At 40.7% G+C, this 22,451-nt stretch overlaps 1 protein-coding gene across 1 annotated transcript in view; it reads right to left on the minus strand.

Moving 5' to 3' along the window:
* Positions 1–22,451, minus strand: part of BRF1 (BRF1 RNA polymerase III transcription initiation factor subunit) — a 164,141-nt gene that overhangs the window by 118,861 nt on the left and 22,829 nt on the right. The window contains exon 3 of the mRNA XM_042815073.1: positions 5,327–5,500. Coding sequence (XP_042671007.1) covers positions 5,327–5,420 — 94 coding nt within the window. The 5' untranslated portion in view covers positions 5,421–5,500. The remainder of the gene's footprint in view (positions 1–5,326; positions 5,501–22,451) is intronic.

A 22,451-nucleotide genomic window follows, 5' to 3' on the forward strand; every position in this document is an offset into this window, starting at 1 on the left:
GCCAACTTTTAAGTTTCATTCTGAAGTGAGAAAGGGTTCCAGTCCAAGCATCTTCTTGAGGAGTAAGACAGTGGTGCCTTTTATAACAAAATAATAATAATAATCTGGTGAAATGAAGCAATTTGCTTTGGTAAATATTACATGCATTTTTAACTACACCATTTTAAATCAGTTTTTAATATCTTATGCCCTTGTCAAACTTAATATTTGAAAAAAAAAAAAAAAAAAAGTTTCGAATGCAACCATACTTCATTAAAAGGTCAGTGACTAAAAAGACAGCCAAAAGATATAAAGATATAAACCATTTTTATTAACTTCCCTAACTGGAGCTCTAAAATTTTGTTGATTAAAGTCTAATTTCAAAAGTTAACTTTTTAATTGGGTATACTACGGCCTGCTGGCTCCAGGAAGTTTAGTAGAGGTCGGAAGATTGCTGGAGATCTAATTTTTCATTTCTATTGAAGAAGGAAGTCTTGCCCTTTTCCTTGCAAAGGCAGACCTTGAAGTGTTAGCAGGGAAACAAAGAATGTATCCACCAAAGGCCTTCATCATAAGGTTACATAGCCTCACAAGATGGTATGGAAGCCAACAGAACATGATACCACTCCAAAGAAAATTAGCTGAACATCTCACAGAGTCCAAGAAGTGAGAAAGGTTCACTGACTGGTGCTTAATCCAAGACTGAGGAGATCAGTTCCATCTCAGATTTTGTGGGTGACTTAGAATGTGTCACTTAGCTTTGGTTCTGCAACTGGAAAATGAAGATAAATACTGTCGGCTTCCCTTATAGTGACATGAAAATAAACACATGAAACGGGGAGACATTCAAACAGCTTGGCGAGAGAGTCTAAGTATTGCAGACAAATAGGAAATAACCAAGTAGAGCCCCACACAGAGAGGAGATGCTCCACAATCCTTCCTGAAACAAAAAAAGAACAGAGGAAGCAGGGGAGGAAAAGCACCTGGCACTTTATGACTCAGTGCAAGTTTACACACAAGAAAGCAAGGCACCAAACTTTCTCCCCTCTCCTTCTGCTCCCAACACTCACGTTTCACAGGTTGTTTTGCTTCAACATTTAGCAGGAAGGCTCTTTTACAAACAACTCGGAGAAGAGGCCTCACTTGGCTGCCCTGCACTGACCTGGAGGAACTCATCCCATTTCTCTGAGTACAAAATGCTGTTGAAGCCGCCTGAAAAATGTGGACATGGAGCTGAGAAAGCTGCCCAGGGGAGAAAAACCTGCCCTGAACTTACCTCCGTGGGCAAACTCTGGGATATTTACACAAGATAGCTGGCAAGGGAACTCTGGAAGGACTCTTCTCATGTGGAAAAGCTTTTATTTGCTAAGGTTTCATACAATAGGATTTGGTTTACAACTAAGGGATCATTTTCCAAAGAGCTTCAAAGGGGGAGGGGGGGGGGGGCTAAGGTGGTGGTGCTGAGAGAGATAAAAGACTTTTACCGTGTAAAATATTACTGATAAAAGGCCCAGGTGGTAGCATTGGAAAGCATTACAAACAAAATCGTGGACAGTCACACAGTTTCTATCGCAGCTGCGTATAGCAAAAAAGGACCACAAACAGAGTGAAACATTCCCTGATGGAAACAAACCGATAGTGCACCTGGACGGCCCCCTCCAGCCCGCATTGTTCCCAGTGACCCCGGAGCCCTGCAGCCCAGCCCATAAGTCACCCCCAGCCCGGCCTGGCGCTTCCCAGCTTCTCCCTCCCGGAAACGGCAGGGCCAGCTAAAGAGCCCTTTGTTTCCATTCAAACATATGTAAGGGTGGAAAAGCTGTTCAAAACATTAAAGAGAAACAACCAAGGACTGTTGCTATTCCAAGAAATGAATTACAAGCTGGAGGCCGCAGTGCCCTGAGCGCTAGCAGTGCCAGCTGCAGTCAGATGGCCTGGGAGTGCTCAGAGCTGCTCAGACCATGGGAGGCACCCAGCTCAGACAGACCTGGTGCTTCAAAACCCACCATCTCCTTCGTACTGATGGCTTTTTGCATTATAGCTCTGCTTCTGACACTGAAAATACGGAAAGGTTTTATGAAGAGAATAATAAAGTTTCTGTAGGTAGCTCGTCAGAAGGGTGAAGCTCCTCCCAAATACTGCCAGCAGCTAATAAGCCATCTTCCTTTAGAACATTAGCACTGGCAAGTAACATAAACAACGTAAATGAAAAGCTATGTCAAAGTTACTGCATTGTGGGTTTCTGTGTCAAACAAGATAATGAAAGCCATAAACTGATGTAACGTGAATTCAGGTTGCAGATAAAGGATTAAGCTTTCCAAAGAATTATAAATAAAAGATGTCACTGAGAATTTTTTTTTTTTTTTTTTTAAATCTGAAGTCTATAACTTAGAGGGAACTAAACACTTAATTGTATTACATAATTTGCATTTTTGTATTAATTAAATGGCACACAGGAACCACGAACTTATTGTTTGCCATTTCAGGCTGAGGGTGTTCAGGCATAATTCAGAATGCAGCAGCAGACTTGGCTAGAATTCTCCTCACATTTTCACAGAGGCTGGCTGGCGACACGTACATTACAAAAAAAGAAGAATAAGCAGATATCCACGTAAGATAAATACATTCCATTCCCTCAAACTGCACTCAATGCAGACAATTAAATCCTGTTTTCCCTCTCCAAATGCTTCCCACTCCTTTCATTCTGACACTGCCAAGCAAACACCCCATTTTTTGCCTCTTCAGCCCAACCACACCTAGCTATCCGTGCCCAGGCCACATACACATTTTGCTCCTTCTTCCACACTATTTTTTGAAGAAACGCACTGTCTTCCATTTCAAAGACTAACCTGTTAGTCTCAGTGAGAACTAAGGGAGAGAGAACTAAGAACCTAGTTTAGCGAGAACTATTGGTGATAGGTGGGTGATGGTTGGACTGGATGATCTTGTAGGTCTTTTCCAACCTTGGCGTTTCTGTGATTCTGTTCTCATCTAATCTCTCTTGTCCCTATGACTCCTGAGTCACTCCACTGATTCACTTGGGCCACCCAAAAGCAAGGCATTATCTCTATGTTTTGAAAATGCTGCTTTTTGCATCTTCTTCCATTTCGTCTCTTCCCTCTAAAACAGAGAATGAAAGTATTGAATTTTCTTTTCCCTCTCAAATAATTTTTCCTTCTTCCAAGTAACTTCTTCATAAGAGTTCTACATCCAACACAATGACAACAAATGTATAAAGCACTGTAAATCTCTTTAGCAGTGCTACATAGATCTAGAAGTGTTTAAAATATTGTATGTGCTTCGTACATTGTATTTCTTCTTTTCCCATACCATCCTCTACTCAATTCTCCAGAAGACCAAGTCCAATTGCAGGCTCACTATCTGGAATGTGCATCTTCATTCCTGCTAAACCATCTCATCACTTTGCCATTCTACATATGCTTTTGATTTCTCTGGATTCAAAGGCTTTAGGATCAATTCTGCCCCATAGGACATTTGCACATTGCCAAATCAAGGCTGAAAATAAATACAATACGCCAACAATGATCACTGTAATTAATCAGCAGGGACTTGAATATATTTAAATTTCAAAAGGTAAGTAATATACACCTGTCTCTCAGGTTTTCAAGTTTCTAATGAAAGAGTAAGATACCAGAAAAAGCAACTTATAGTTCAATGTTAAGAAGCTCTAATTTAAGGTCTGATTTTCAATCTACACTGGTATTAAGTGCTTAAAAACAAAAACAAGAAAAACAAACCAGCAGAACACAGGCAGAGCCAGAACTCACTCTCTCAAATGCACTTACATTTTTTACATCAGTTACAAAATGAAGTTTCTGATTTTTAAGAAAATAAATCAGCTTCAACAGAATTGAGCCATACAGTCATGCACTACCACATTCTGAATCCCAGGTGGCACAGTAACCACGTATGTAGAGGAGGAGTTCTGTGATATTAATACAGAAAACAGAGGCCATCCATGCAGTCTCATTCATACCATGCTTCTACTATTTCATATGTAAGATAAGACACAGGAAATGATCTCCATTTAATGAAAAAGGTGGAAAAATGAATCTGGATATTTATGAAGTGTCAACCAGACCAGTATGTCTTGCACGTAACTGAGATACATACAGAAGTACTTTAAAGAAGGATATGTCAAACAAGCAAAGAATTTTTGTTAGAAGAATAAGCCACACTTACATCACTCAAAACAGCTCATACTATTTCAAACGCTTTTTTTATTATTCTTTCCATCGTTATCAGTGAGCAAAAATGGACTTGCATATTAAGGCTAGACTATGCTTAGAAGTATCAGATAATGACTATAAATAAATTGCTTTTAAAATGTGACACAGGCATAAAAAATACTGGCTATCTTGCAATTCAATGCTGTCTTTATGGAACTGTTGACTTGTATCACTCAAAGTTTGCACAAAGACTACATATTAGAAGAAACTAATGTAATAGACAAGTCTTGCTTTTAATTTAATGATAGCTGCGAAAACTAAAAAAAGATACGTATGCATTTACGTAATGACCACAACATTACCAGAAAACAGTAATTTTAAAATACTGCATGTAGTTTCCAAAACTAAAAAAATCCCAGATCTTAAAAGAAAATCTAAATTCTTCAACTGATAAAAAAAAGCACATGAACAAACAATATGAGGTCAGAAAAATATCAAACAACACTGATGGCATACACAAACCACTTTAAAGCAGAAAAGGACAGTTAAAGTAGTACAGAAGTATGTATGTGTGCCATGCTACCTTCAGACATGGATTCCCTGCATGATCTTTAAGTAAGTTTCCTAGTTTATCAAATGCATTTTCCCTCAAAACTCAAACAGTGGTGATACTGTCCTTCCCACATTACAAGTACAAGCATTAGAAGAAAGAAATTCAAGTACTGCGATGGAAAATTCAGAGGAATCGAGATCTGTTTTTTAATGCTAAAAGTGCAAGAGGCAAACAAACAATCCCTAGCAAAGCACAGGAAAAGTACAGTTTCACTAGAAGAAAATTCTGAGAAACAAGAAGTTACTGAGGGAATGCAGAGAGAATTCGATGGATCCAAGAAAACACCAGTAAATATTTAGAACAGGAAAACTTCTATGCGTACCACAGGAAAAACGTCCCACTCCTTTCATTACACAAAAGCAACACTAACAAACTTCAGTTCTAAACACTTACCTTTTCCAACTTAGAAAAAAGATCTAGCTGGAACAGTCAGCTTGCTAAAGTACGGTTTGTACTGTTCAACAGTGAATGTTTTCTCCTACCACATAGGCATTTTATGTAGGGTACCAAGTGAGAACTTTCAAACTGCACAATTGTGAAAGGATACGAGGAGTTCCTTCTGTCCTGCACACCAGGTAGAGACACGCAGCAATTACATGGGTCATCTTCCTTCCCCGGGTTAGATGCTTGCTTACAGCCATCTTGAAAAAATTGAAGGCAGTGTCCAGACAATGTTGATTGAGTTGAAGCTGGTTTCCTAAGTGGTGAATCTGACGTTTTCCTAGAAAAATTAACAAGGAAAAAATTCTGAACAACTTCACAGTCACTTTTTGGGGATTGAGGGAGTTGAAGACAAAACCAAAAGAGCAGATTTGGGATTTCTCTGTGTTAAATAGAGAAGTTAGAACACAGCAATCACTCATGTTCCTGGGAGCAGCATCATTTCTTAGGAAAAAAAAAAAAAAAAAAAAAAGCCTTATTTTGGACTCCTATAACTGAAACGGGTTCCATCAGTGAGCCCTGGAAAATGAAAGCTGCATTCATAACGATCCTCCAAGAGAGAATCCAAAACATTGCTGAGGCTACTCAGATAAAAGATTACACACCCCTCCCCAAACATAGTTTGAAAGTTAGCACTATGGAGATGAGCTTCTGAAAACTTCAGATCACTGCACTTTTGACATTAATGTACAAACAAATGAGACATTCTGCTGCATCCCTCCAAGAACTGATGAAGTTTGCAGTTCCTCTGACCACAGCCTGAGCCTGTAAGGAAAGGAGCTGCTCTGAGAGCTTGTCTGTGATTACAGAGATAGGGAGGCACTTCCTTCCTCTGAACACTTTCACAGCAGAGCCTTCATTTAAGGTTCGGCTGCCGGAGTGCAGAGATTCGTTTGTGGCTTCAGGAAAACAAATGTGCTTTCACCCTTAAACAAAATAATGAAAAGAAAAAAAAGTGCTTCAGATGATTCATAGCAGGAAGTGGTACAGCTGCTAAGACAGATGTGGAAGGCAAAGTCTCGTCCATTCTCACCACTCCAGCTACAGAAAAGTACGTCGAACAGACAGCTTAAAAAGAAGATGGGGGAAGTCATGAGGAAAACAGTACTGAAGTTAGGCAGCATTAGGGGTCAGACAGCACATCAAGAGAAATCCTTTAATTCAATGTGCTGGACAGATGTTTCCAGCACGTGTATGCACAGGAAACACTCATCTGCTCCTTTCAGAGATGTTACGAGCAGCTTTGCTGAAGCTGGCACAAAGCCGGCCCTGTGCCTCCATCACCTTTCCTATGGAGAACGACTGCACGATGCTCACCCAAGTAACACCCACAAACACTGCACTTCTTAATTTTATGCAAATTCCCCTATAATCATCACTAATAACATAGTGAAACATTTAACCTCTGAACAACCTTCTGCTAAAGCGCCGTTTCAATTTGGCTTTAATAAAGAGCGACTCCAGAAACCCAACCAGGGTCAGTAAAATTCCAGACAAACAGAATCTACAAGAAAGCTGCAGCTTCTGCTCTCAGCACACACAGCAATTAATGCAATCGTCAGAGAGATCTCCTCTAAGTCTCTTTGAGCAACCAAGTATAACCCATTCAGATGAAGAAGTAATGACAGGAAGGGTATGTCACCTTCCACAGGAGGCACTGGCACAGTAAGCTACTCAAGAGTAATCCAAAGCCCATCAAGTGAGCAGTTTTTCCACTAACATCAGCACACACTGAACTGGGGCTCTGATGTCATAGTTTCAAAAAAAAAAAAAAAAAAAAAAAAAAAAAAAAAAAAACGCAAATAAAGTAAGATGTGGAGAACACTTGAGAAGAGTTTTCACAAAAGCATAAAAGCAGAAGCTCCTATGCGAATGATGAGCCACTTTCACTCCTGAATGTTTCTTGGGCTAACAGCAGAACTGGTAAGCAGAGCCAGCTCCACAATGGTGTGCCCCACAAGGGAGTGGGTCCAACATAATGCAACCATTGAGCAAGAACTGATGAGCAAGCTTGCCATGTCACCACTAGAACAGCAGCAGTTGATGCAGTCCTGGGCACACACCAGAGAAGAATCCAGCTGAGCTGCAAACACACAGCATCTACAAGGCTTTCGCCCCAGCCATTCGTACAGCATTCCTTCTCCCAGAAACGCCATTCTCACACAGAGAGAGCTGCACACCTTGTAAGGCACTCCAGAAACAAAGAACATACCAGAGGAGAAAAGAACAACATTGAGAAAAATGTTTGAAATTGATGTTTTTGCTTAAGCAATCTTTCCCACTAACTGGTCCCATCTCCAAGCTATCATTGATATTCTCTAAGTAGTTAACCTTCTCATAATTTCAAATGTTGAAGCATAATTCATCATAATTCATCCTAAGTAAATAGTACGCTTGTTTGAGTAATACAGGTTTTTTAGCTGAGCTTTTCATCCAGCATCAATATTTTAAACGCAATTACTTTAGGGGTGGCCAGTTATTGTCTAGTGACAAATACCAAGGAGATCAGAGAGCCCAGAATGCTACTCATCCACTTAGGAAATGTTATTTCATTAAGTGTTTCATTTGACCTTCAGCAGACCACTGAATGCTTTAACTCTGTGTGCTGGTTGTTTCTGAAGCTGCTCTGCAATATTAAGGCATTCATACAGTTAAAGCAAAAATAAACCAACTGTGATAATGCCACTGATCTCCAAACGAAGAACTTAGAACAAAAGGTGTCTTAGAAGTGATGTGCATCTCTATGACTAACTTGGTTTTGTCCTTATCTGTTACAGGAGAGGGAGAAGGTACTATGTATAGCATCAAAGATAAACATTTACATGTTGTAACGAGTCTCCTATTTACCAAGAAAAGATCAGAAGATACACTGTATTTTTTTCCCATCTCTTAATTTTACACAACAAACTTCTATTTTGTTCTTATCTTAAGCAACAGAAAAAAAATACAAAAAGGCACTCACACCTGGAAAAGTTAATATATTAATTGTTCAGGATTTCTGCACAAGGGACACAAGATACATAGGTCACTCTGAAAGTAATTCCTAACTATTTCCATGGAAACTACAACAGGTACAAAGAGCACAATAACACTATTAAATAGAGCTAAATATCAGCTGCAATACATAATTTTTCAGCTATGCACTTTTGCCAGCAACGAACATGAGCCTTCATGCTGCACTCGTAACAATCTGCACCAGCAGAGGTGACCCACTGCCACCACTGATGAACTCCATCACCCATCACCTCACTGTGCTCACATCCACTGTTTGGTCTCCCAAAATATTCAGCAAGCATTGATGATTGCCAATGGATGAAACGCTTTCTGCATGGTGGAATTCAGTGACACACCTTTGCTTCATATGCGCTTCCATGCCAAGCGCCATTTTGTCAGACTGCCTCTCTGCTGCCATCTGTCACACAGCAACAAAACGTAGAGGGATACTGGTGGGAAGGTTCATCCTCTACTGCCATGCCACCACCATCTGCCTCCAGTGTCATAATAAAATAGGAGGCATTACTTTCGGAGCAGCCCTCGTACTTCATACCCTGATTCCTCCACAGATAGAAGAAGTGCTTCCACCTAAAAGGTAACTGCCAGGACAAGGCAAGTATCAGTTGGATGGTTATTGCCTCAGTAACTCGGATCAAAAATACATTGTTAGTGATTTCCAGTCCTTTCTGCCAATCTCAGTGATCTGACACTTCCACAACTGAGAAATTTTGTTTAACTATCAATACAGCAATTGACATCTGAAGAGCAGATGTTCACACGTGAGAGAAACTGGAGCTAAGAAAATAACTGATCAATATAAATTCTCTACCCAATACTCCAGTTACAAAGAAAAATACAAACTGAGACCAAATACGCGCTCACATCACCAGTCCTCAACAAGTAACCCCCTCCAGCAAACCTACAATATGCATCATGCCCCCCAGACCTGGAAGGTACTTCTGCTCCCACTGCTCCTTGCTAGTTGGGTGGCATTTTCTTACCTTTTATTTCTTGTTCCTCTCCTGACTGCCCCTACAGCTGGCTCTACACTACCAGCAAGGCTTCCATCAGCCCTAAATGCTGGCTGATGCCCATTCTGCCGGTCTGACCATATGGTCCCAGCGTGCAGCTAGTTGCTCCAGCTACCCACAAGAACACATTAAGCCTCACGGTCTCAGCCAAAACAGTAGGAATATCCAACACTGCAACACAATTTATTAGCAATCTGTTCAACCCAGTGTACACCAGATTACATCGCAGCGTTACAAACTCATCAAATGAACTGAACTGTTCTAGTGGATGGAAAAGAATTGACATGCCTTTAAACCACATCATGCTCCAGGTCATAAAGCAAAATACAACTTCCTGACTTTCTCATCCATTTTATCCAGTACAACGATTAAAAATATAACAGTTAGGTACCCTCTCTTGTGCTGTCAGCAGCACGCAATATTGGTCGCCTTTCTAGGGTCTTACAGGAAAGAAATATTTTCCTTTAAAGAGAGAAGGAAGAAGAGGTCTAGAAACAACAGAAATACCAACCAGCTGCCATTTATTTCTCTAAGGCAAATCACACCATTGGGCAGGGTTGGGAACACAAAAAGGAAAGGACGAGACAAAAAGCAGCTTGCATTTCTGTGAGGATCAAACAAAATCAAATCCCCAGGCTACCAAGTAGTAAATTTTATTACACTCCTAAATTATCATCTAAAAAATAAAAGGCCCTTTTCTTTTTTTAGGACCAAGCCCACTAAAAACGTGCATATATCCACTTAACTCCCAGCATGCAGGAAGGAACACAGTTGTCTTCTCAGCTGATGCCAACCTCAACACTTTGGGCTGGCACAGAAGACTTAAGGTTCAGGTAGGACAGCTGAACCCTGTTAACCATTTGTTTCAGAAATTTTCCATTCTTTGGGCTGAGAAAACTGCTGTAATTCCAGAACAAAATATAGAAGCTGCCGCAAAAATAGATGTGAAGAAAAACCTGGCAATATTAAACACTTACACAAGAAGAGGTTGGGAGCAAAACCGCAGCTTATGTTCTTCAGAAAAGGGGCAAAAATCAGATCCATCCTTTACAAGCAATTTTCTTTCTTTTATGATCTCGTAACTACAGAAACATCTTGTTCTTTTCCACTGTTCTACAGGGATCGTACCTTTTTTTGGATCTCTTAAAAGTCAGTAATGTCAAGTAGCTGCAGCTACATATTACTCTCATCTGGCTTCTGCCTGCTCATCTGCAGCCCTTCCCTCAGACTGACAAAGACTAATGCTGCTATTTCCAAGTAGTACTTTTTTCAGCAAGAAGTTTCCAGGGAAATAACAGGCAGTGCACAGCCAGAGCTTAAATGAATTGTTATTACAATACTAAACTGCATCAACAAAATCAAGGCATACAGATTTCCTCCCCTTCTGCAATTTGCTCCGGGGGCTCTGGCAGCTAACAGTACCTGAATCAGGCAATGGAGTCACATTAACTGCACTAATCCTTTTCTGCAGAAGGAATTGTTATGGTAACAAACACTAGATTCTATTAAAAGAAATGTTTTGGGTGATTTTTGCTCAAGTATTCATTTCCAGAAGCTGAATTACTGCACTCACTGAATTTTATGTGCAGATTTTATTCTGCATTTGGGTTTAACTCCTTTTATTTTCTTGCTTTGATAAAGCTCACCAGAAGAGCTCCCTAGAAAGGGAAAAAAAAGCAGCTCTTATGTGTGGGCATCCCCGCATGCTTTGTCATATCTTTCAGTTTCTCTAAGTCCCAGCTCAAAGCCTGAATGAATTTCCTGCTCTTTGCTCCATGCCAGGCTTCTATGCTATTTGTATTATAAATAAGTCAAACAAACAAAGCCACAATGGGGAAAGCTCAGCACCATCAGTAACATTTATGAAGGCTGCTCCCAGAAGCCTAATCAAGAGGAGGGTCCCATGATCAAAGACAAGAAAAACATTTAAAAAAAAAACCAAACAATGCAGAGAAGAAAAGAGGAAACCACAGCGATGACTGCAGCACTCACACAGAGCATCGCCAGTACTGAAAACAGCCAATGAGCAGCAGAAGCAGCAGCAGCTCAGCAGGGCACTGCAGCAGCACTGACCAAGGACACTGTCAACTCTGATTCTACTAAGGACAGCCACGAGTTACACCCCTTAACACCTAACTGCCCATAAGAAATGTGATTTAACATGATGGCTAGATCAATGCCACCACTTTCTCCTCTTGCGGCCAGAACCAGACCACCTCCATGCACAGACCTGTGCTCGGTGTTCTTGCTTGCTGACAACATGCATCCCTTTGGCCTCCTCAAAAGCACCCCGACCACCAGGCAGAGCTTCCCATTCATCCTGGCACAGTCCTCTCACCATGCCTCAAACGTTCATGCATTCAGCTACAGAGAAGCAGCAGGTACCATTAGAGTTAATGGCTTAAAAATTCACACACTGGCTGCTGCCTCAATCCTTTCTTAATATTTGATACTCAGCTACTCTTCTTTCACCCAGAAAATCTGCTGTTAACTTATTGTCCCAGCACTTATCTGTATTTTGTGTATTCATTCATTCTCTCCAAACTGGCCCTTGTATTCCATCAATGCTAAAACCAGCCTCCAAAGTGGCCATGGAACTTCCCTCACCCTCCTCTTCAACCTTGTTTCCATTCCCTGATGATATGATATCACTCCCACATGGACAGACTCTTTTTATACGCTGCAACTGGCTATTTGAATTAATTTGCCTTACAATTCTGAAAAACTTGGCACAGTGAGTAGTTCCTCCAATTTCTTACATTCAGTTCCTGGAATCCCGTGAGAGCAGGAGGTAATGCTCTACCTTCATCCCCATTATGCAAGTATCCACTATTCTGGGTTCATCAACTAGAAGTTGAAGCCATATAATCTATCCCTGGACTGTACCTAACCTGGTAACTCACCCTATCATCCTCAGACAGCAGCTTGCCTGCTTCTTATCCTTGTTTGTTGTTTTGTTTTTCAAATGAGGTTAAAGAAATTCTTACTAATAAAATCCTTCGCTTCTGTTATTAAAAGCTGGAAAACCGCACTCAGTGCAGAACTTAGAACACCCCAAAGCAACAGTCGGTAGATTCCTTTGACATCTGAAGGCATCACGACTGTTTTAAGTCAAGCCAAAGCCCAAGCTATTGCTGCAGGCAGCACTTCCCCCCTCCAGCACCACATTTTTACAGCCACGTGCCGATAGAGATCAGGAACCCACCCTGCTGCCAATCGGCCTGACCAAAAGCTCGGTGCTCATTTGGAGCAGCTCTCCATAACTCAGCAAGCACCTCCCAGCACCGGCAAAACGCGGCTGAGGCGAGGAGAACAGCTGTCAGCAGCAGCCTACACGTGGATCGACTTAAAGCAAATGCGAGCCTGCAGCCTAAATGGGTCAAAGAGAAAAGTACACACGATACCTACGCTTCCTCCCATTCCTCTGCTACTGCTCCCGGCCCTTGCTGCTCCTCTGATGCAACGTGCTTACATAAAGGCTGACTTAGAGCAGCATACATATGTGCTCACGTGCTCGTTTAGTTGTTTGTGCACAGAAATGCTCCAGGTAGATTCATTTTGGCAAGAAAGGATTTTTTTTCTTTGATTTCCAGAAGTTTTGTCAACTTCATTTTTTTACTCACATACTATGTGCATCTGTTTCAGAGTTGAAACAGCTGGAAGGAAGGCGGTACCACCAGCAAGAACTGAGAGCACAGGCATGATTAGTGCAGGATGGCCTCCACCTGCCTGACATTAAAGGAACTGGAAAGAAAAATGTAAGACACCGGGAGCCTTTAGCTAATGGTTGGTACTGCATATGCAAGCTTTCCTTCTGATGGCACCACCAGTTTGGCTGCGCTTTAAATTTCCCCTGTTTTGTTTGGACAGCAATTTTTTTTTTTAAATTACATTCTACATGACAGTTTTTCTATACCTATATGCAGGTAGAGCTTTTTTCCCCCCCACACTTATCAATTACCAATTGTTACTCCTGTCACAACAAGAAATGAAATATTCCTGCTGTCACACAGCATTACTGCTGATCCAAGCTGTACCTTCAGCCATCCAAGATCATTTCTACATCACAGTAAGAAAAAAAAAAAAAGCCTATGACATAATCTGACAGTTTGGGAAATATGCATATGTATGTATTAAATTTTAAAAGACAATAATTCTAGCATTATTATGGAGATTAGAAGTTGTTTCACACCTCCAAAGCAAAAAGCAGTTAACTAAGATGCAACTCTGGTCAACCTACAAAGCTAGAATAATTCAAAAACACAGAACCACATGACCAAATAAATAAATAAATAAATAAAAATCTGTTGCCTGTTGGTAAAAGTTGTCCAAAAATCTTCAAAACAAACCAAAAATGAAGACTGAACACAAAAGATTCACTGCTACAACAGAAAACTTTTACAGACGCAAACAGCGTATAAATCAGAGCAACGTTATCTGCTGGCTAACAGTGAGTTCTAGCTCCTTCCCTACGGATCAGAGCTTTTGCAAGGCAAAGAAGTACAACCTGGCAGGAGCCATTTTTCAGAGCCCTGCACGCAGCAGGGGAGCAGGCAGCAGCCCCAGTGACCGTAGGGCTTCACATGGCAGGAGGACGCCAAGCTGGAAGTGTCCCCAGCCCCAAGTGCAGCTGAGCCAGGACAAGGAGACAGAGACAAGAGAAAAAATTGAGTCACCGACACTGCACTGCGATGACTGCTTGCTTAAGTCACACAAGGATTGCTTAAAAAAAAATTTAATCTTTCCATTTAATGCAAACATAACAGCCACCACTCTCTTCCCATTCAGACCATACCCAACTGATACACGTCTGGCACAGCAAGCCCAGAAGTAAAAATTTCGTAAATATCGACTAATTGGCAAATTCCTTACATCTTCTCAAAAATGGAAATGTGGTAAGAAGGCATCAAGTGAAAAAGGATGCAGACAGTGAAATAAATGAGGGGGGTGAAGAAAAAGAGGCAGTTATTAAAGACATCAAAGGGGTAAGAGATAAAACATGATCTAAAAATGGAAGCAGAGAGAGAAGTAAAAATCAAGCTGGGAAAGGCACAGAACCATAACAAAAGCAAGAAAGACTGTGTTCAGTTAATATTTATTCAAAGTATTTCTATATGAGACTGACAAGAGCGGTCAAATATTTCATTCCTTTATCTAGGAAGGGATAAGAAACCCAGCAGTTAGGTAACAGAGCATCAATCTTAACTCAGGCTGCAGCTAAAGAAGAAAGTTCTGCCCTCTGTTTGTCCCCGGTAGCCAAGTCCATCAGCTGCAGATAACAAGTAAGGGATACGCATTTGAGGGAGCTGCTCTTATTTACCACTACAGCTCTGTTCAGACAGAACTACAACTGCCCTTGGTAATTTTATCTGTGCACAGCCGCAGGCTAAGGAAGAAGTTACAGACAGAGCTTCATCCTCATCTTTCGCATTTCCTTCCTTTCAAAACTAAGAATAAAGTGAAGGTTGCCACAAATCTCAGCTAAACAATGAAGTGGATCAGTGATGCTATTTATCAAACTTGTCTCTCATGTTATCTACTTCAGCACGGAACTGAAAGGAGATTTATGGTCAAAGAGTGAATGCACATATTTCAGAAACAATCCTACATTTCTTTAAACAATAACATTTGTGTGAGTCAGATGTACAGGCTGTTCCAGTAAAGAATTAGAACCACAATGCCATCTATGTATTTCTACAGAGCCAACGTGGCTCTCTTCAGAAATATTTGGCATATTTGAGCAGTATCCATCTCTACGTATGTAATCTTTTCCATTCACGTGAACAAGACGTATGGGAAGGGAGAATTCTTTCCAGAATTTGTTCTCCTCAGGAATAGCAGTCACCTTCGAATGAAACAGGGAGAACATGGATGCTTGGGGGGAGGGACAAACATGATGACTGCTGAAGACCCAGAGACTGAACTTCCAGTCATCTTTATATTACTGAACATGATTTATAAAGAGAAGAGCACAAGATCACTAGATTTCTGGAAGATAATGGAGGTTTAGGCCATAAATAGATATGAGCATGAGCTCATAACTAAGAACAACATGAAATTAAAGGAAAACGTAAGTATCGTATTAACAAGAATTTACAACACAACTCATTGGACCTCATAATAGTTTCCCAAGGGAACTCTTGTAAACTCCCACTGCTTGGAACATATGAATGCAGGAAGAACAAGAGACAAGAAAAACGGATGATATGGAATGATCTTGTCCAAATACAAACAGACTACGCTGATTTAAGAGGTTGAAGTTCTCACGCTTTTGCAAAATCATAAAGCATTATGAGAGGGGGGGCAACTTTCTACAACAGGATCATTGCACACTCTGAACAGGTATGACAGGAAAGTTCCTCCTCCATCCTCCCTAAATTGCCACCCCTGCTGATTCAGTACAACAGTGTTTCGGCCTGCTGGCATTTCCATAGCTAAACAATACAGATGCAGCGTTGACCCAAAAGAACCACCTGGCCTGTAGAGAACAATCCACCTACACGTACTTAAGATCTCACCTCCTTAAAAACCTTTTCCATAGTCCATGGAAATCTATTTTAATTTTCTCAAATTAAATATTGGGAAAAACAACAGAAACAATAAAATTGCAACACCATACAGATCCATAACCAAAGCTTTGGATAGCAACTTCCTTTGCTGTTCTAGGTGACTCACTCAGCTTCAGCTTGCCAGACCTTAGCAGTTAAAGAAAATTTCAGGTAAGCACAATTACATTTTCCTCTTCAAGTGTTAAACCTCAAAGATCAATTACAGCACAGCTTTCCCTGCAGTATGACTCCAAGGTAGGATGTGAGATCATCCATTAAACATATATGTCCAAGACTAGATGCATTATTAATTCATTTCTCCTCAGGTAATCTGACATGGTGAAACAGAGCTTCCAGAGAACACACTGACTAAAGACTTAAACAGAAATCAGTGGATTTATACAATGATTGCCATGCAGCCACCTAATGAACCTCATTAAAGGAGACAGGGATTCTTCTCCCCTGATACTGTCACTGCTCCTACAGAGTTGACACTGATGCTTAACACAAGGAAGAATATTGATTGTAACCCTCCTCAGAAAGAGTTTTTGTACCAGTTGTGAGGATGATCCATCTCAACTTAATAATGCCCAAGTCTGACTACAGACAGGTCTCCACTTCATTCTTCTGCTTAGTTATAGCATTTGGAATCTTTTCTTTAAGCAATTATCTGTAAGGCATTACCTGCCTCAGAGTTTCAATCAGGCAGCTGCTCTAAATACCAAAATGAATTTCTACTTTTGTCCTCTTGGACTTTGTGGAACTGCAATCAAGGAATCACTTAACATCAGCATCGTGCTGAACCTAAAAAAATGCATTGCTTTGGTAGAGTTCACAGAGTAAATTCTACTTACTGACCTCTTAACATCCACAAGAATAAACAAACACTTCAATCAGCAGCCTGTCTCTGATCTGTTTATGCTACCAGCAGCCTCCTCACTGAAGGCCTTGCAAGTTCTACTGCTACATTAATTAACCTCAAGGACCACGCTTTCCCTCCACAGAACAATTATAATCTGTTCCTTTCTCCTTCCTACCTTTTGAATTTTACTATGAAACGGAAGAAAAAGCAGACAGGCAGATAAAATTTTCCCTAGCTTCATGCAAGTTGACTGTATATCCACCTATCCATAGGCCTGGCCACTAAATCAACTACAGAACACACTGAAGTAAGCATTTCTGCATGATCAAACTCCATCCTCTTACACTATCACATAACAAGAAGCATAGGCTCTGCTTTATTCAATCTGGCTTTAATTACCATAAGGTTCAGCATTCACCTTCCTATTGAAAGTCATGCTCACGTAGATGGGGAGCTGAACTTGAAACAGCCAAACATTTTTTGAGGGCTCCAAATCCATCATGGTTTTACTTTCATGTAACTCTGCCTATTAGCTTTTGAAATCGTGACACTCCAAACTTAATAAAAAATTTTGTTCCAAGTGGCAGCAATTGTGTTGTCTCTCTTTTGCACTTTCCAGACTAAATCAGGAAAGGATATCTGACATAAGGATCCTTCTTAGCTCAATACTGAGTGAGTACATCTGCAGGAAAAGAAAAATATATATATACTGTTCTCTACATTGAGCATTGAGGCAGGTGACAGTCCTTCACTTCTGCTGCATCATGTAGGGATGACATTCCAAAGGGTTTGATTTTACCTTCCACGTCACCACTTACACTCCCTTGTACTCACCTTTATCTTCTGCTGAAGTTTCCTTAGGACTATATTTAATATTCAGTGCCACTGTAAGCTCAGTATTTGACTTTCCTGGCATGACAAAGTGTTGCTCAGAAAGACAAAATGACTTCAAAGCTTTACTTCTCTATGTCAAAGACCACAATCAACTTTCAAGTTTCCTCTCCTACTTAAAAAAAAAAAAATAATAATAATATCCAACAACTCTCTTAGAAAAGAAAAACTACCCACACACACAGTAGGAAAAGTATCTATTCAGTGGCAAAAGGAACAAGTAAGCAGCCTTGCAACCCTTCAGAAAGAACGTTACTTCTATTCCCTGCTCCACAGGGTCAGAAATGGGGTGCAAACAACCCTTGAGGAGACTATCTGCAATCAGAGCGTGCTAGATTTGCTGTGGACTGAGAACAGAAAGAGATAGAAGTGCATCTACAATCCACAGGATGTCTAACAACTTTATTTTGACCAAAGCTACAGATACCCACTTGCTCTCAAGAAAGAAGCTGGCAGCAATCAAGAGTTAACTTCCAGTATAGGGCCAGCTGGAATAACACAGACCACTCAGACTACAAACGTCACCTCACAAGCACCCTGGATTTGTTCCAAAACTCACTTGAAAAGTGGTATTCTTCCCTGACACGCTCAAGGACTGATTCAGTGTGCATCAGAATCGGGATTTGTTTCTAGCGCATGTTAGGAACTATAGCTTCTAAATCTATTTTGAGATCATTTTGAATAGTTTCAGGATCCGTATTTGCTCATCATTAGTCAAGTTGGAAAATTATTTTCCTTGTATTTAAGCTTAAAAACAAAGATTTCACACAACTGAAAAATGTCAGACTAGTTCATCACCTCCGACTCCCCAGAAGAAAGAAGGCCTTAGGTAAAACATTGTTTTGAGGTAGAAAGAAATTGTACTCGCAAAGCTATTCACATTAGTACTGCTCATAAAATCACTTAGAAGATTTCAGCTGACGCTGAATAATTTTATTTCCAGCTATTTCCCTGAGCTCACAGAGCTTGCATGGCCACGGAAGCAAGCAAACGTAACACCTGCTTAGATCTGGCAAGCTACATGGGGCTCAGAATAATAAGGCATCCCTCTAACATCTCCTTCATTTACAGATGCCAATTTGCTGATGATAGGACTATAGCTGCGCTCACCTTTAGAAATGAGGAAGAATTTGGATTAGCAAATGCTGACAATTCATCTCGCCCTTAAGATGGAGGTTAGTAGTTAGAGAGGAGTGACTGATAAACCCAGAGCCATTACTAACTTCCTGACACAAAGCCAGCTTTCTCCTTCTCACTCCATGGCAGGCCTAGGGTAAGAAACAAGAGAGGTGATACAAAAAACTCAGCCTGAAGACTTGGTGCAACTGGAGCAGCTGGGGCTCTGCTCTTAATCCTTTGTATTTTGTAAGGGCTTTTGCCTAATCTTCCAGTGATTAGAAGGAATCTATGGGGGGTTTTGTTCTGCTGTTGATGTTTTTTTTTTTAACATAGGAGATGAGGTAAATTAGAGGATGAATTTACCTAATACATTGAAAGGAGAAACCTCAGCGCTCCCTTCCATCTTCCGGGCGGGCCCCCCAGCAGACCTCTTAGAGCTCCCAGTGCAGTGAATCCCAGTCAGATTTTGTGCTGACCACTAGGCCAGGAAAAAAGAAAAAGAGTTTTCTACAGGCTGTCTCACTTCTCCCTGCCCTGACAAGTGCAAGAAGTTCAGCAGCCTGCCTGGAGAGCTGTTCAGCAACATGCAGCCCCTCTGATTTGTCTACGAGGTTAACAAGACTCTGGTAAGAAGAATTTACAGCTGCCTACTGCCTCAAAATGAGCAGCATACATAGTCTGTGAGTGGACAAATTAATCTCCTAACCTGATTTAGAATGCGTCTTTTCCCATGCAAAATGATTTCTGCGTATTATGCTTGCATGCCCCTGCACACGTGCCCAAAGGAACCAGAAATGCCTTTCTGCTCCAAGCGTCTCTGCAACACCACAATCATAAGGAGACAACTGCTAACAAGCAGCACCCACCTTGCTATGCCCCATACAAGCGTGCATGAAGACTGCAGTGCTTGTATCTCCCTTTCAGACAGCACAATTGATGTGCCAGCCTTTCTGAAAGCACCACAAGATGGCTGTGTTTTATACATCAATTTTGCAAGGACAGGAAAGAGGTGACCTTCGGGTTCAGTATGCTCTGTACTACCATCAAAAACCTCAAATCAGACCTCAAGTCTGGTTTCTGGAAAGGACCTCGTTCTCAGAAATTCATCCTGAATGGGCTACAAAGGACTAACTAACCCCTACACAGCTTTCTTCTGAGCAACACTAAGTTCATGCTTCCTACCATAAAAACACATGGAAGGGTTTCCCCAAATAATGCCTTATGAAAGCAATCAAACAGTACATCTAAGGTATAAATGTAAATATTTGCATACGTTCTTTCTAATGAATGACAACTACACATGAGAACACGTGCATCTAATTCCTGTACCAGAACCCCAGCTCTGTGCATACCCCTGGAAACCACAGCTATGATCCTAAGCTGCTTGCTTAATACTACACATTTCATAATATACTATCCAAAAGTACTGTTAATCAAATGTGTGGGTTTGGAGCATGTAAGGGAAAGAATGTACTGCTTTCTTTGAAAAATCCAATCTCTAATTGATTTTGTTTTTAAAAAAAAAAAGTTCATTAGCATATTCCATGTGGAATCACACAGTTGAACATAATTAGGCACTTGTTTAGCTGTGTTTAGCACTAATGACCTCTCTTTTGCAGAAGGATCCACTTCTGTTTGATTTTTCTACTGCCCAAACTTAAGAGAAGCCTTTCTGTTGAAAATGCAGGAGTAACCTGAACTGACTTTAAAACAGCACAGCAATCAATTACCTTCTCACTTAATTCACATTGTGTTTGTTTGGGGCAGTTTTGTTTTAACACTATAAAGGCTTTAAATGGAGGTGATTAAAGACAGACTACTAGACACACATCTGGGACCCCAAACAACACTGTCAAGCAAACACAGCTTCTGCTAACACCTACAGTCTAATTTAAAAAGCACAGCTCAAAAACAGCCTTAAGGCTGAATCCAACTTCTTACCCTCACTGGAGCTCAGACTGAAGGGGACCATGCTGTACTTACACAATCACAGAACCATTATGGTTGGGGAAGACACGAAGATGATCCAGTCCAACCCAACCCCATCATACCATGCCCACTGACCACGTCCTTCAGTGCCACATCTCCATGGTTCTTGAACGCCTCACGGACAGTCACTCCACCATGCTTTATCTCTATTTTATAGATCTCATTTCTTTATCATTTCCATTCAAAACCAATTGAAGCAAAAAATAAGAAAAAACATGTATGAAACAACTCATTTTTGAAGCGTTACATTCTCAACGTAAAAAATCATAACTAAATTGACAGCAATACCAATGCCTTCAGTACCCACGGATAACCCTTTCCCTGCCACAATTACTCAGCCTTAATTCCTTTTTACCTGCATAGCTTCCATCGACACGGACCAGTACTGCATCACCTGTATTGCCTTAAATTATTCACTTGCTAGAGTACAAAAGGATAATATAAATCTTCACCTGAAAGAGCAGTTTGTAACATTAAACTCATGATTTCCTAATCCACAGTTTATCTACATAGAGCCACTTCCACAAGAATTTTGGAAAGAAACAACTTTAAGGCTGCAATTAATGTATAACTTTTAGAAGCAAAAAATGACTTAGGAAAAACTTCACTTTAAAGACCTGATTAAAGAAACGATCTTTCTTGCCACTCCTCCCACGAAATTACTGTTCAGTAACTCTGACAACAGCATTTTCTTTCAGAATTTGAACTTGTCAGAGAAGTGCTTTGAAGCAGGGTGTCACAGCACCACCTGCTGATCTCAGCGAGTGCCTTGAAAATGCTGCACAGTGAAGTTAAGGCACAGTGATTAGTATAGAACATTTCAATTCTGGGTCTGTATAATTTTCATTATTTTTAACTAGAAATACATGCTTTTTTTTTTTTTTTATAGTATATCAACATTTTATGATTCTGCAAAAAAGAGAACAGAGAACTAAATTCAACTCTGACATCTGCTGATTTTTATTTTCCTATTGGTAAGTGAGGGAAAAGCTCTTGAGACAGCAACAGCCAAATTAGTAAAATTCTGGAATTCATTCAAATGTTTTAGCATATCAGGTTAATGAACTGTTTATTTAATGGCTTCGTTTATAGCACATCCAGACAAAAGGCCACCCCAGAATTAGAAACAGTCAAGCCTAGTTTATTAAAATCACTTGAAAATCAAACTGAGTGTCACGTATGCTGTATGTTCTGAATTGATTAATATATAAACAGAATTAGCATTTGGGTCCGAATGCATTAAGAATTTTACTGCTGTTCTGGTGAAGTATGGCAGAACAGCTAACACATGCTGCTGAAAAAATCCTTAGGGATCCTCAAATGAAAAAGTACTCCCTGAAGACGTAGCGAGAGACACGAATTCTATTAGAGGAGACCATTTCTTCTTCATCATTCCTTTTTAAGTTGCGACGAAATTAGCACAGCCTGCACGCTCCAGGGTGTGTGCTGGGAGGAGGGCGGGGGGATCAGAAGATATAAAGGCCTGAGGCACTTCAAGCAGAGAGCATCCATCTGCTAGCAGCAGTCAATGAACAGAACGCTTCTAAAAAGCTTCCCACTGACATTAAGTCAAGCCAGAAGAACAGAAAACACCTTCCTTCACCGACTGTGCAAGACTGAGCCTAACAGGACAGTGGATTATAAATACATGTTATAAAAAAAACCTACCTAACAACATGGTCCTGCATTCAGCCTCCCCTGCAGCAAGGCTGGTTTAAGAAGCCATAGAAATGATCCAAGGGAAGGAATGCCTTCCTGAGAGGACAAGCTGGGAGCTGGGGATGGTCAGTCCAGAGA

The sequence above is a fragment of the Centrocercus urophasianus genome, unplaced genomic scaffold (genome assembly GCF_019232065.1).
Source record: "Centrocercus urophasianus isolate 14NV4802_14NV808 unplaced genomic scaffold, USGS_Curo_1.0 seq_14, whole genome shotgun sequence".
In the NCBI taxonomy this organism is placed as follows: Eukaryota; Metazoa; Chordata; class Aves; order Galliformes; family Phasianidae; genus Centrocercus; species Centrocercus urophasianus.